The sequence below is a fragment of the Bufo bufo genome, chromosome 5 (assembly GCF_905171765.1).
Source record: "Bufo bufo chromosome 5, aBufBuf1.1, whole genome shotgun sequence".
Taxonomy (NCBI): Eukaryota; Metazoa; Chordata; class Amphibia; order Anura; family Bufonidae; genus Bufo; species Bufo bufo.
Window position 1 is genome coordinate 134,672,622 of NC_053393.1, and position 14,109 is coordinate 134,686,730.

The 14,109-nt window shown below is 43.4% G+C and overlaps 1 protein-coding gene across 2 annotated transcripts in view; it reads right to left on the reverse strand.

The window, feature by feature from the left end:
- The window catches only part of LOC121001199 (aquaporin-4-like), a 41,262-nt gene extending 28,419 nt beyond the window's left edge, over positions 1 to 12,843 (reverse strand). For both annotated transcript variants that reach the window (XM_040432160.1, XM_040432159.1), the window contains exons 1-2: positions 12,463 to 12,843; positions 9,267 to 9,425 (exon numbers count right to left, since the gene is read on the reverse strand). In XM_040432160.1, coding sequence (XP_040288094.1) covers positions 9,267 to 9,425; positions 12,463 to 12,843 — 540 coding nt within the window. The remainder of the gene's footprint in view (positions 1 to 9,266; positions 9,426 to 12,462) is intronic.
- Between the last annotated feature and the right edge of the window lie 1,266 nt (positions 12,844 to 14,109).

Sequence of the window (14,109 nt, forward strand, 5' to 3'; positions counted from 1 at the left end):
TTGAATGAATCGTCCCTTACAACCAATTATGCCATTCCTCAAAAGCCAACTTAATGGCCAGCAGCTCTCTGTTACCCACATCGTAATTTCTCTCTGTGGCAGAGAGGTTTTTTTTAGAGAAAAAGGCACATGGTGTCACGGGGGTGTCAAGAACCACGCCTGACTCCGTTATACCCATGGTCAGGAAGTCGCATCGGTTGACTGCGCGCTCTATGTAAGATAGGGCTGTTTCCTTATGGTAGCTTTCTGGGTTTGCTTTGCAACCCTTTTTGGCTCGCTCAGGGATCCGTAGCTCTGTTCCTTGTCCAGCACTCCCAACCTCCTTATATTCCCCTCTCACACTTCTCTGGTTGCCAGATATAGAGCTTCCTGCCTGGACTTCTATACTGACCCTCTGGAGCTGTGTTGCTGCGTTCTCTGGTAGTTGGTCCAGAACGTTACCCTTCGGATCCCTGTTGGACCTTTGTGGTCTGCTGTGGTCGCCCACCTGGGTGTATGTGTTTGTCTGTATTGTCTGTCCTCTCCCTGGTGTTTCCCTCTTAGTGTCAGTGGTGCGGACTAGCGATCCCACCGGCCCGTTCACTATCTAGGGCTCATTCTAGGGAAAGCCAGGGTTTAGGCACGTGATCGCCGCACTGGTGTGGAACCCGTCTAGGGACGTCAGGACAGTCAGGTGCCAGCCGCAAGGTGAGTCAGGGGTCACCACCTTTCCCTCTCCCTTGGGCAGGGCTTTCCCTTTTCCCTCCCTGTGCGTGATGCCGGTCATTACACATGGACGCCATTTACTTGGTGATAGGCCCTGCGATAAAACTGCTCCTACCCCCACCTTGGACGTGTCCACTTCCAGAATGAAAGGTTGTGAAACATCCGGCTGCACCAATATAGGGGCAGAAGAGAAGCGCTCCTTAACCGCAGAAAAGGCTCGCAACTCCTAATCAGACCACACTGAGACATCCGTCCCTTTCTTAGTCATGTCAGTTAGGGGTTTTACTACTGTCGAACAGTTCTGAATACATTTTCGGTAATAGTTGGTAAACCCCAAAAACCGCATAAGAGCCTTCAGATTTTCGGGACGATCCCAGTCCAAGACCGCACAGACTTTCTCTGAATCCATTCGAAAACCTGAAGATGGCAGCAGGTAGCCCAAAAATTGCACCTCGTGTAAAGCAAAAACACACTTCTCTAATTTTGCATACAACTTATTATCCCTAAGGATCTGCAACACCTGTCTAATGTGATCCTGATGTGTCTCTAAGTCTGCAGAATAAATGAGTATGTCATCGAAATATACGACTACAAAGCTCCCCACCAGGTGCTGAAAATTTTTATTCACAAAATGCTGGAAATCCGCAGGAGCATTGGTCAACCCAAAAGGCATGACCAGGTTCTCAAAGTGACCCTCTGGAGTATTAAAAGCTGTCTTCTTTTCATCCCCCTTCCTTGATCCTGACCAGATTATATGCCCCCTTAAGTCCAACTTGGAGAACACCTTGGCACCAACAATCTGGTTAAACAAATCAGGAATCAAAGGAAAGAGTAAGGATCACAGACATTAATCCGATTGAGTTCACGGAAATCCAGACATGGCCGAAGACCTCCGTATTTTTTTTAAACAAATTAACAAACAGGTTATACAGCTTAGACTTGGGTAACTTAGCCCTAGGAATAAAGTTGATAGTACAATCATACTCCCGATGCAGAGGTAAATCCTGACATCCACTCTCAGAAAATACATCAGAATATAAAAATACAAAATCAGATATAAAAGAAGACAATCTCTTAGTAGTTAAAACAGAAAAATATGTATTCAGATAATTGTCTATGCAATAATCACCCCAATCCAGAATCCGTTTAGCTGGCCAATCAGTGGTTGGATTGTGCTTTCTTAACCACAGTAAACCCAAAACTACCGGAGCGGGGAGACCCTCCAAAATAAAGCATGAGATAAATTCCTGATGAAAGTCACCCACTCTTAAGCTGATATCATGCACAACTTGAGACAAACACTTCTGAGCTAAAGGTGCAGAATCAATATAAAAAATGGAAATGTTTTTCTCTAATGCACCCGGTGACAAACCGTGCATACGAACGGAGCATCAATCAGGTTCATCCCTGCCCTGCTGTTGATAAACACCTCAATCCCCACAGTCTTTGACTCTAGCACTACCTCGGCAGTTAGGAGAAATCGGGTACTACCAGTCAAAGACAAATGTAGGTTCTCTGACTCTCCTCTCACCCCTCCAAGAGTCAAATGGGAATTAGATGTCCCTTTTTGTTTACGCTGAATGCATGGACATACATCAATAAAATGTCCCTTTTGTCCGCAGAAAAAACACACTCCCTTCCTACTACTAATATGCTTAAAAGCAGATCCAGGAGTAGCTCCCCCTAATTGCATGGGTTCGTCCCCAGACATAAACCCAGGAGTATCTTCACCCAAAGTGTCAGAGGAGGACAGTACATCATGTGATAGAACGTCCCAAGAGTGGGAGCCCCTAGATCTCTCTCTCAGGCGTCTATCTATGCATATGATCAAAATAACGTCGTGGCACCCTGCTTGGTTTGTCGCTACTAGATGTCCGGTTCCAACCCCGTGAAAATCAATGAAAGAAAACTCCAGTGATATGCGATGCAATAAAAATGATATTTAATTTCGAAATTGCGGCAATTACACGTGACGTTTCGGCCACAGAAATAGGCCTTCATCAGACTGTAATATACAGAAAAACAAAAACAAAGAACAAGTTATAACTTGTGTCCAGATTACATGATCAGTGTTTTCACATAACATTCCGTATATAGTTACAAATATATAATCAAGATCATTTCTGGTATATTCCCTTCCGGAATTCTGTGATTAAAGTGGTATGAGCATCTCTATGATCAAAAGGTTAAGGCAAAATGTATCTCATAATATGAACATCCAGATCAGGTCTGACATACATTAGATCTAAAGTTATGAAAAATAAAAATAAAAATAAATGACAGACAAGGAACATACATATATATAAACACATATACACACACACACACACACACACACACACATATTATATATATATACACACACACACACATGTACCCGGACATATATATTATCATCCCTATTATTAAAGAGGACATCATCAGGCTACAACATTTGAAAATGATAATACTGAATAGTGAGAATTAATAATAAAAGGGTTAATGTACAAAAGTGGATCCACATCAGCTGCAACCATCATATCACCTACACTATGTAATTGGCCACTCAATGTATATACATATGTATACAGCCATTTGGATGTATGGTGGGATGTATATAGCCTCCTGATAGCACATGGTGTCACTAATAATATGTATAGATCCATATATGACTGCAAGATAAAGAGCCCCTTAATGAAATTTACCTTAAGACGCTTTTGTAGGCAGTTACAAAAGCGGCTTGAGGTAAATTTCATTAAGGGGCTCTTTATCTTGCAGTCATATATGGATCTATACATATTATTAGTGACACCATGTGCTATCAGGAGGCTATATACATCCCACCATGCATCCAAATGGCTGTATACATATGTATATACATTGAGTGGCCAATTACATAGTGTAGGTGATATGATGGTTGCAGCTGATGTGGATCCACTTTTGCACATTAACCCTTTTAATTATTAATTCTCACTATTCAGTATTGTTATCATTTTCAAATGTTGAAGCCTGATGATGTCCTCTTTAATAATAGGGATGATAATATATATGTCCGGGTATGCATGTATATGTGTATATGTATATACAGTACAGACCAAAAGTTTGGACACACCTTCTCATTCAAAGAGTTTTCTTTATTTTCATGACTATGAAAATTGTAAATTCACACTGAAAGCCTCAAAACTATGAATTAACACATGTGGAATTATATACATAACAAACAAGTGTGAAACAACTGAAAATATGTCATATTCTAGGTTCTTCAAAGTAGCAACCTTTTGCTTTGATTACTGCTTTGCACACTCCTGGCATTCTCTTGATGAGCTTCAAGAGGTAGTCCCCTGAAATGATTTTCACTTCACAGGTGTGCCCTGTCAGGTTTAATAAGTGGGATTTCTTGCCTTATAAATGGGGTTGGGACCATCAGTTGCATTGAGGAGAAGTCAGGTGGATACACAGCTGATAGTCCTACTGAATAGACTGTTAGAATTTGTATTATGGCAAGAAAAAAGCAGCTAAGTAAAGAAAAAAACTAGTGGCCATCATTACTTTAAGAAATGAAGGTCAGTCAGTCAGCCAAAAAATTGGGAAAACTTTGAAAGTAAGGGCTATTTGACCATGAAGGAGAGTGATGGGGTGCTGTGCCAGATGACCTGGCCTCCACAGTCACCGGACCTGAACCCAATCGAGATGGTTTGGGGTGAGCTGGACCGCAGAGTGAAGGCAAAAGGGCCAACAAGTGCTAAGCATCTCTGGGAACTCCTTCAAGACTGTTGGAAGACCATTTCAGGGGACTACCTCTTGAAGCTCATCAAGAGAATGCCAAGAGTGTGCAAAGCAGTAATCAAAGCAAAAGGTGGCTACATTGAAGAACCTAGAATATGACATATTTTCAGTTGTTTCACACTTGTTTGTTATGTATATAATTCCACATGTGTTAATTCATAGTTTTGATGCCTTCATAGTCATGAAAATAAAGAAAACTCTTTGAATGAGAAGGTGTGTCCAAACTTTTGGTCTGTACTGTATATATAGACATATATATGTGTGTGTGTGTGTGTGTGTGTGTGTATATGTGTTTATATATATGGATGCTCCTTGTCTGTCATTTATTTTTATTTTTATTTTCATAACTTTAGATCTAATGTATGTCAGACCTGATCTGGATGTTCATATTATGAGATACATTTTGCCTTAACCTTTTGATTATAGAGATGTTCATACCACTTTAATCACAGAATTCCGGAAGGTAATATACCAGAAATGATCTTGATTATATATTTGTAACTATTTACGGAATGTTATGTGAAACCACTGATCATGTAATCTAGACACAAGTTATAACTTGTTCTTTGTTTTTGTTTTTCTGTATATTACAGTCTGATGAAGGCCTATTTGTGGCCGAAACGTCTCGTGTAATTGCCGCACTTTCGAAATTAAATATCATTTTTATTGCATCGCATATCACTGGAGTTTTCTTTCATTGTATCCATGCATATGGCAAGAGACATAGCAGCCTCCAGAGACACCAGAGTTTCATGAAAGGCAAAAGTGACCTTCAGCCGCTCAGATAACCCCTGACAAAACTGGCTACTGAGAGCCGGATCGTTCCACTCAGTATCCGTAGCCCACGTCCTAAACTCTGAGCAATACATTTCTGCAGAACGATCTCCCTGACGAAGGCCACACAGCTTGGTTTCGGCCACGGAGGTCCGATACAGGTCATCATAGATCAGACCCAAGGCTTTGAAAAATTTGTCCACCGACCGGAGAGACTGCGATCTGGTCTCCAGAGAAAAAGCCCATGAATGCGCATCCCCCCAAGGCCTCATGCACACGACCGTGGTGTGTTTTGCGGTCTGCAAATCGAAGATCCACAAAACACGGATGGTGTGTGCGCGTTCCGCAATTTGCGGAACGGCACGGACAGCCTTTAATATAAATGCCTATTCTTGTCCGCAAAGCGCGGACAAGAATAGGACATGTTATATTTTTTTTGCGGGGCCACGGAAGGGAGCAACGGATGCATTGAAGTGAAAAGCGGCGGCTCGGATGTGGACCAAAACAACAGCCGTGTGCATGAGGCCTTAAGCAAAGAAATCACCACACCCACTCACTGTTCCTCATCACCAAAGGAGTGTAGACGTGGCCTAAAATATAGTTTACACGCCTCTCTAAATAAAATGAAATTATCACGTCCCCCAGAGAATCTGTCCCGGAGAGCAACTTTAGGCTCCAGACAGGTCTGGTAACCACCACCACCAGGACCAACAGCCTGTGGTCTCTGGATCTGAGAGACAGTTGTGCGGAGATCAGCTACTTCCAAAGATAGATCCTGTAGCTGTCCTGCCAGTGCAGCAATCGGGTCCATGGCTGCACTCGTATTAACAAAAAACAACGCCCGTGTGTGGGAGGGAGATGCCAAACCGGATGAAGAAGGAGAGGGAACAAGGAACAAGACCTGAAAGCTAGGAAAGAAAGAAGGACACCTTCTACTCAAATCCCTAGTCACAGTCCTGACTGGCTATCAGTATGAACAGACCCCAAAGGTAGCTGAGTTCATACGTAGGAGTACCTAGAGTCCTAACTCACCCTATAAGACCCTGACGATAGTGACAGGACTGAGACTACCTGTTCCTCCAGAAAGTAAGAACGACCAGGAGTCTTACTGAGGCCTACAACAAAAGGCAGGGGAAAAACAACACACGGATAAACAAAAACAAAATGCAAAAGGGAAAGGAAACACTTAACTTTCCAGGAGTTATGGCAGCAACAGAAGCCGAGAACCAAAGACCAGCAAACCACAGACACCACTGAAGCTAAAAAACCGCACAGCATTTTGGGAGAAGCAACTATAAATAAGGAAAAATAAATGACCACAATAGCAACACCTGGAGGTTAGTGGTGTGGCCAGTATCAGAAACAACACAGACGCCTATTGATCCACAAGGAAACCTGTCAGATCAAAGCACGTGTTGCCAGTCTCACAGATCTTCTGTCACCCACTGTCGCGGGGACGTCCATATGACAGTAGTAGGCCGTAGTTGTCTCTGCTGGCTTTAGAAAGGCGCAACATTATAGTTGAGGAGAAAGAGGATGAGATTGTGGATTAGATGACTCATTCCTAATCTCAGTCGCAGCAGGATGAAGTGGAGGCGATTTCAGAGTCTGACACCATACCTTGGAGCCAGGGTCACACCGTTCCTCCTGCTCCTCCTACTTGCAGCCCCAAAAAAGGCTTTCAGTGGAGTACTCCCAGTCTTCACTGCCCTCTCCTAGTAGGGCACCTAAGATGTGGCAAGAAAACCATGCCCTACGTCAGATATTCGAGAGAGTCTCCCTGTTGACGACTCGTGTGAGAGCAGAGAGCAGTTAGCATTTGTACTACCCTAAGGAGGGAATTGAGGAGGACGCTGCAGGCATAGCTGTGTTGGTCCTGGTAGTAATGGCACCCATAGACATGGTATTGGGGGCAATGACAGTGGTAGTCAGGGAAAATGCAGAGCAGGGCAGGGGGGCCAAAGAACCCACCATGATATCCCACAGTCTGATAGAAGTGTCAGGGAAGGTGAGGACTCTGATGATGACTGTGTGCTGGGGAGGACCTGGGAGCCAGATCGGGGTTCTAAGGAGGAGGCAACATCAGAGGAGGAGGGTGGTGGCGACAGCAATAAAGAGCAGAGGCCACTTACCTCCCAAAGAACAGAACGGGCTATGTCTGCTTCAGGATCTGGTGATGCCTCTGACACTGTTGGTAGGTTAAGCCCAAAATGTGCCAGAGCTAACGTGAGCTCGGCTGTCTCTAGCTCTGCGCAAGTATTTCCCATTTGGCAGTTTTTATCCACGCTGCCAGAACACATAAGCACTGCCCTGTGCAAAAACAAAATAAGACATAGCCAGGCAAACACAAATGTAGGCACCACATCTCATGAACCACATGAAGCAGTATCACCCCAACCCATGGGCAAGCAAAGGTAGCACATGAACAATGTCATCCTCCTCATATTTAGAACAGATGCTGACGCTCATGCAGCAGGTGATGACAGCTGAAGAACAGAGGAGTTTGAAACATGGTTATAAGGGAAAATAATAGCATTCTATCTTCATTTAGCAGGACCTGCGCTGACGTCACCGCGCTCACCATGTGGTGAGCGCGATTACGTCATCAAAGGTCCTTTTGCAGGTCCTCAAAGAAGAAGAAAGAAGACAATGCTGGCTGTGCAATCAAGTAGATGAGGTGAGGTAATTCTTTTTCATTCTTTAACCCCTCAATCGACATTTTACTAAGCATTCTGTGATAAGAATGCTATTATTTTCCCTTATAACCATGTTATAAGGGAAAATAATAACATCTACACAACACCGAACACAAACCCGAACTTCAGTGAAGAAGTTCGGGTCTGGGTACCACATTCAGTTTTTTATCACGTGCTTGCAAAACACATTGCACGCGCGATAAAAACTGAATAACGCAACGCAATCGCAGTCAAAACTGGCTTAAAATGTGTACATACTCGCACCCGGGGCGCATCAGGAGCAAATCCGGGACGCCCGTCTGAAAGAGGCCTAACACGTGAGGGCGCCGTGGGTTTTTAAACACACTGTATGTTAATGCTGTCAAACATGTGTTTACCCATATCTATGTATGTCAATGTCACTCAGATATAATTTACTATTGCTGTCATTGCGTTCCAGAGCTCGGGGAGGGGGAAAAATTATAAAAAGTCAACAAAAAGAGATACGTTTTCCTAAAAATTATGAGTCCTAGGAGGCTAGAGGCGGTTATATACCAACTGTTAGGGCAATTGGAGTAACATCAGTTCGGCCGAAATTGATTTAGGTCTGAACTAAATCAAACTTTTTTTTTAAATTTGGCGAACTTGAACCGAAATGAATCTCTATACAAGTAACCTCTGTTTAGATGGCAGGGTAGGGTGAAAAAGTTGAAAATAAAAATTCTTACCCATCACGGGTGCTCTGGGTCCAGCTTCCTTCTCCTCTGCTTCGATTCTCTGCTGAAGTGTGACATGCCATCTACATGCTTGTTGTCACCACTAGGCTATCAATGACCCCAAGCGTGATGTGTTCAGGCATGGCATGTGACTACTGCCACTGATGAGGCCATTGATAGGCCAGTGAGCATGACATTAACAAAGATGTCATGTCATGCTTTCAGTCCAGCAAGGTCTGGAAGCAGGAGAGAAAGAAGGTCGACACAGGATTTGGAATGCCTGGAACATGTGAGCCTTTTTTAAACTTTTGCATCCAGCCCAGCTATCTCAACAGTGGTTCCTGGGCTCGTTGAACCCCTTTAATTATTACATACATTACATACTCCCAAAATTAATATATTATTGTGAAAAGAAGTATGCGTTGCCAATGCTACAAAATGGGCAAATTCAAAATGCTCAGTATGTAGGGTTTTCAAAATAGCAGTGAAAAATGCCACCAAATACAAGAGTGAAAACATGGTATTAAAATTAGAAAACAGGTGATATACTGAGATATCCTTTTCTCATGAGTGGATCAATATTACAGTATATACTAGTATGTCATTCTAGTTCCGAAATACTGCTACTTACTGCAAATAAATGTCCAATTACAACAGAAATTCCAATTGCAAGTGCTGAAGATTTTTCTTTGTTCTTTGGATCACAGCTTGCACAAATAGTAAAAACTAACTGGAATGTAATCACAAGTTCTATTAGAAGTCCGTGGCCAATGGAGAGCTTTTCATTTATCTGATGGCAAAAGAGAGTAAAGTGCCAATATTTTAAGAAAACACATTTCAGGATACAACCAACAAAGTGCCGTATACTAGTATTCACACAAAAGTATTTTGCGTTCCGTATACGGGCCATTATCTGCGTTCCGCATACGGTCCGTATACGGAACCATTCATTTCAATGGGTCCGCAAAAGATGCGGACAGCACTCTGTGTGCTGTGCACATCCGTTGCTCTGTTCCGTGGCCCCCGCAAAAATTATGAGTCCTGTCCTATTCTTGTCCGTTTTGTGGACAAGAATAGGCATTTCTATAATGGGCCTCCTGTTCCGTTCCGCAAATTGCGGAAGGCACACGGGCGGCATCAGTTTTTTTGCGGATCCGCAATTTGCGTGTGAACAAGCCCTAAATCAGACCTCTCAGTGTATCCAACTGTCTGCATAGACACATAGCTGTAGTTCACCTGATAAAAAGCACTGTTTTCCTTTTGTTGATCCACCGCTCCATTCCCAAGTTATGATACTTTTTTTAATCTGCAAATTAGCCATTGATGCAACAAGGTTGTCTCCTCTGCTTTCCCTGCACCCAAGCACTACTCCTTTCTGTGGTCTGCCCCTCCTTCACTGCTTTGCCCTTCCCTGTTCCCGTCAATCAAAGCAGTGAGGGAGGGTCTGGCCACAGTAAGAAGCTGAGCTTGGGTGCATGGAAAGTAGTAGTATGCCCTCATGGCATCATAACTCAGGAATGGAACCTCTGATCAACAAAACATAAACAGTGCTTTAATCAAAAGAACTACAGCCATGTGAGCTGGTGACAGTCTCCCGTTAAAAAGCATCTGTCAGCCTAAATGGTTTGGATTGGTAGGATTGATCATACAAAGTAAAACAACCCCTTTCTTGTTCAGATCCGCCTTGTTCTGGAGAAATTAGTCTTTCATTCCATATACTAACGAGGGCTTCAGTGCACCAGGGGGCAGGCCAGCATCTCAGAGCACCACAGCTTCTCCACCTTCCCCTTTAGCCACTCCCCCTTCCCTAGAGTGACAATGCCAGGCATCCTTACTGTCCTGCCTGCATCTGTAGTCGCATACATGCACCGGTAAACCTTTAATTAGAGTAGACATAGAACATCTCAATTGACTTTCCCTGAAGCAGAGATGTACAGGGCCAGACAGGAGGACAATGAGGATGCTGGCCCTTCCCTGCAATGGCAGGGGGAGTGACTAAGTGGGAAGGCAGAGGAGTTCTGGTGCTCTGAGGGGCTAGGCCCACTTCTCAGTGCACTTAATCCCTCATTGGCAAATGTAATCAAAGAATTCCAGGAACTATGCCTTGCTTAATAGGATTGATCCTGCTGACAGATGCTTTTTAACGGGAAACCAGTGACCTCCCTGTGGATAAATAGCTGTAGTTCACCTGATTAAAGTGCTGTTTTCCTTTGTCAATCCAAGGCTCCATTCCCAAGTAATGATGCAACAAGGGTATTCGCCATTACTCTCATTGCACCTAAACTCTGCTCCTTTCTGTGGCTACCCCCTTCTTTGCTGATTTGAGAGACAGGCAATGGCAAAGCAGCGAGGGAGAGGCTGGCTGCAGAAAGGAATGGAACTTGGGTGCAATGAGAGCAACAGTAATGCCTTAGTTGCACCAAATGCCTAATATGCATATTAGGAAAAAAGTATAATTCGGGATTGGAGCCTCAGATTGACAAAATAAAAACATTGTTATAATCAGATCAACTACAGCTGCAATATGTAGACAGATGCAATTTAAATGTGGTTCCCTAAAGACAGCATATCAGTACTGCGCTGGTGTAGTGTGTGGTTACATTTTAGCACATTTTTGTAAACTTTTTATAAGCAATAGTGTTGCCAATTCATCTTTATGAAATCCTGTAATCCATGAGCACAGTATATTGCCTGCACAATTCAGTTGTCATAGGAGATACAGGACAGACATACAGACAAGATATTATGTATCGATCTATATCTTCCAAGGTAAATGGATGATGATGATATTGACTGTACCTTACTTAATTATCTGGGGGAGAAGAACAGAACTGGATCGCACATCCACAATGCTGTGCTTTGATCTAACTCGCTTCTCAGCGCTATATTAAAGTGTACAGCCCCTATACTACATGCTGTACAAGAGGCATTAGTGTACATTTTGATCAAAAGGCATAAGCCCACTCACAACGCCAAGGTCGCCTCTTTGAGTGGGACCTACTCTGACAAAAAGGCGCGGTGACAAAGCGGCACTGCCCTAGTAGGCGGTGGGACCCAGGAGTCAAACAGCACCTCTGCTGTATGACAATGCCACCCATGGCACTGGGTCCCACCAGCACAGCACCACAAAAACAAAGGCCACCACGCAGTACTGCACCATGTGAACAGTTGTCTAACACAACATGTCCATTGCTATCAGGAGCTACAGGTCAATGACCACTTATATGCAGACTTCTGTGATTAAAACCACCTGTGCCGAATGGGAGGAGTGCAGATACCAGTAATAAAGAAGAAAGATTCAAATAGTTATCTGGGGGAGAAGAACAGAACTGGATCGCGCATCCACAATGCTATGCTTTGATCTAACTCACTCACCACGCCAAGGTTGTACAGCCAACTGTTCACATGGTGCAGTACTGTGTGGTGGCCTTTGTTTTTGTGGCGCTGTACTGGTGGGTTGGTGGGACCCAGTGCCATGGGTGGCATTGTCGGACAGCAGTTTGACTCCTGGGTCCCACCACCTACTAGGGCAGTGCCGCTTTGTTACCGCATTGTGCTGCCCCTTTTTGTCAGAGTAGGTCCCACTCAAAGAGGTGACCTTGGCGTGATGAGTGGGCTTATGCCTTTTGATCAAAATGTACACTAATGCCTCTGGTACAGCATGCAGTATGGGGGCCTGTACACTTTAAAATGGCACTGAGAAGCGAGTTTAGATCAAAGCATAGCACTGTGGATGTGCGATCCAGTTCTGTTTTCTCCCCCAGATAAGTGTACCTTACTTAATGTTTAAGATATCAGTACCCAATACCAATATTTTATGTATTTACCATTGTCACACCTAAGTTTCCAATAAGACTGGGCGGTGTAATAAGATACAGCAGTCCAGCTCCTAAGACGGCTCCAAGACATTGGGCCATGATGTAAAATAACGCCTTGGCAAGTGTTATATTCCTTGTGCACAGAAAGGCAATAGTCACAGCTGGATTTAGGTGCGCACCACTTATGTGTCCAAAACAGTGCACCATTGTAGCAATGCCAAGTCCAAAGCACAATGAAATTTGTACTAAATCCATTTGTTGGGGGTTTTCTGTTGTTCCCCAGTTGACAGTTGAACCAAGGCCAAGGAAGACAAAAATTAGAATTGCTACAAATTCTCCTGAAACAGCTTTCCAGAATGACTGTGTCCATACACCTTTAAAAGCCACCATACTGATTCTTTCAATGGGATTCCTGACATAGAAGAAAAGATTGTTATAAGATCCATAAAGCTTCCTCTATAAACTTTGCCATCTGTTATTGAGTGGTAAATGTGAAATGATAATTCAATCTATATTATTTAAGCCATAGACAATTCTGAGATGCTGCATGTTCAATGTATGAGAATAGATGGTCTCATGGTCAACATCTGTGGTATGGAATCCAGGAAGCTTTTCCACACATGGTACACAATGACTAGAAGAACATTAGTTATTAAATGGGAAAACAGACTAGTGGCCATATGGTTACACTGCTGTTGACCAATTTCTAGAATTTGATACAATTATCTTTAATATATGGAAAATGTATCAAAATAGAAAATCTAAGACGTTTTGAGAAGCTAAATGGAGATTGAATATACATATTGTATTTCATCATTAAAACCAGACATTAATTATAACTTTGTACAGTAAGCTCCCGTATGGTCTGCTCTGAATGTGTACTGCACATATCTAGAACGAAACCTCTGAGCAGGTAAGTACAATTAGGCTACTTTCACACTAGTGGTTTTGCTGTATACGGCAGGGTTCAGCAGAAACGCTTCCGTTACTGATAATACAACCATCTGCCTCCGTTATGAACGGATCCGGTTGTATTATCTTTAGCATTGCCAAGACTGATCTGTCATTAACTCCATTAAAAGTCATTGGAGGAAGGATCCGTTTTCTATTGTGGCAGAGAAATTGGATTTGTCCCCATTAACTTGCATTGGGGGTCATGTTGCGGTTTGCTATGCGGTCTGGGAACGCAACTAAATGGAACGGAATGCACTTTGGAGCATTCCGTTCTGTTCTGTTCAGTTTTTACAAAGGAAAATGAAGGAAAACGACTAGTGATGAGCGAGCATGCTTGGCCGAGTAACGGTTCGGCTCGAGCATCACTATGCTCGGCACGTGGCGGTACTCAGCCGAATACCACGTGTGCTCGTCGCATTGCTCGAGTCTCCTCCCTGCGCGTTTAGCGCCTCCTAAGAAGCCAATCAACGTTCAGGTAAGTAATTCCCTTCAGTGTAATGCCATAGCCATGTTAGCTATTAGCCTTACACTGATTGGCTGGCCGGAACATGTGATACCAGTTTATATAGGAGCCGATGTCCCGCGCTCGGATCATTCAGCGTCAGGGAGAGCAGACAGTAGGCAGGGACAGATAGCGTTTTGCTGGAAATTCACAGATTTAACTCCAAAAAAACTATTGAAAGACCAAACAGTCCTACAGTG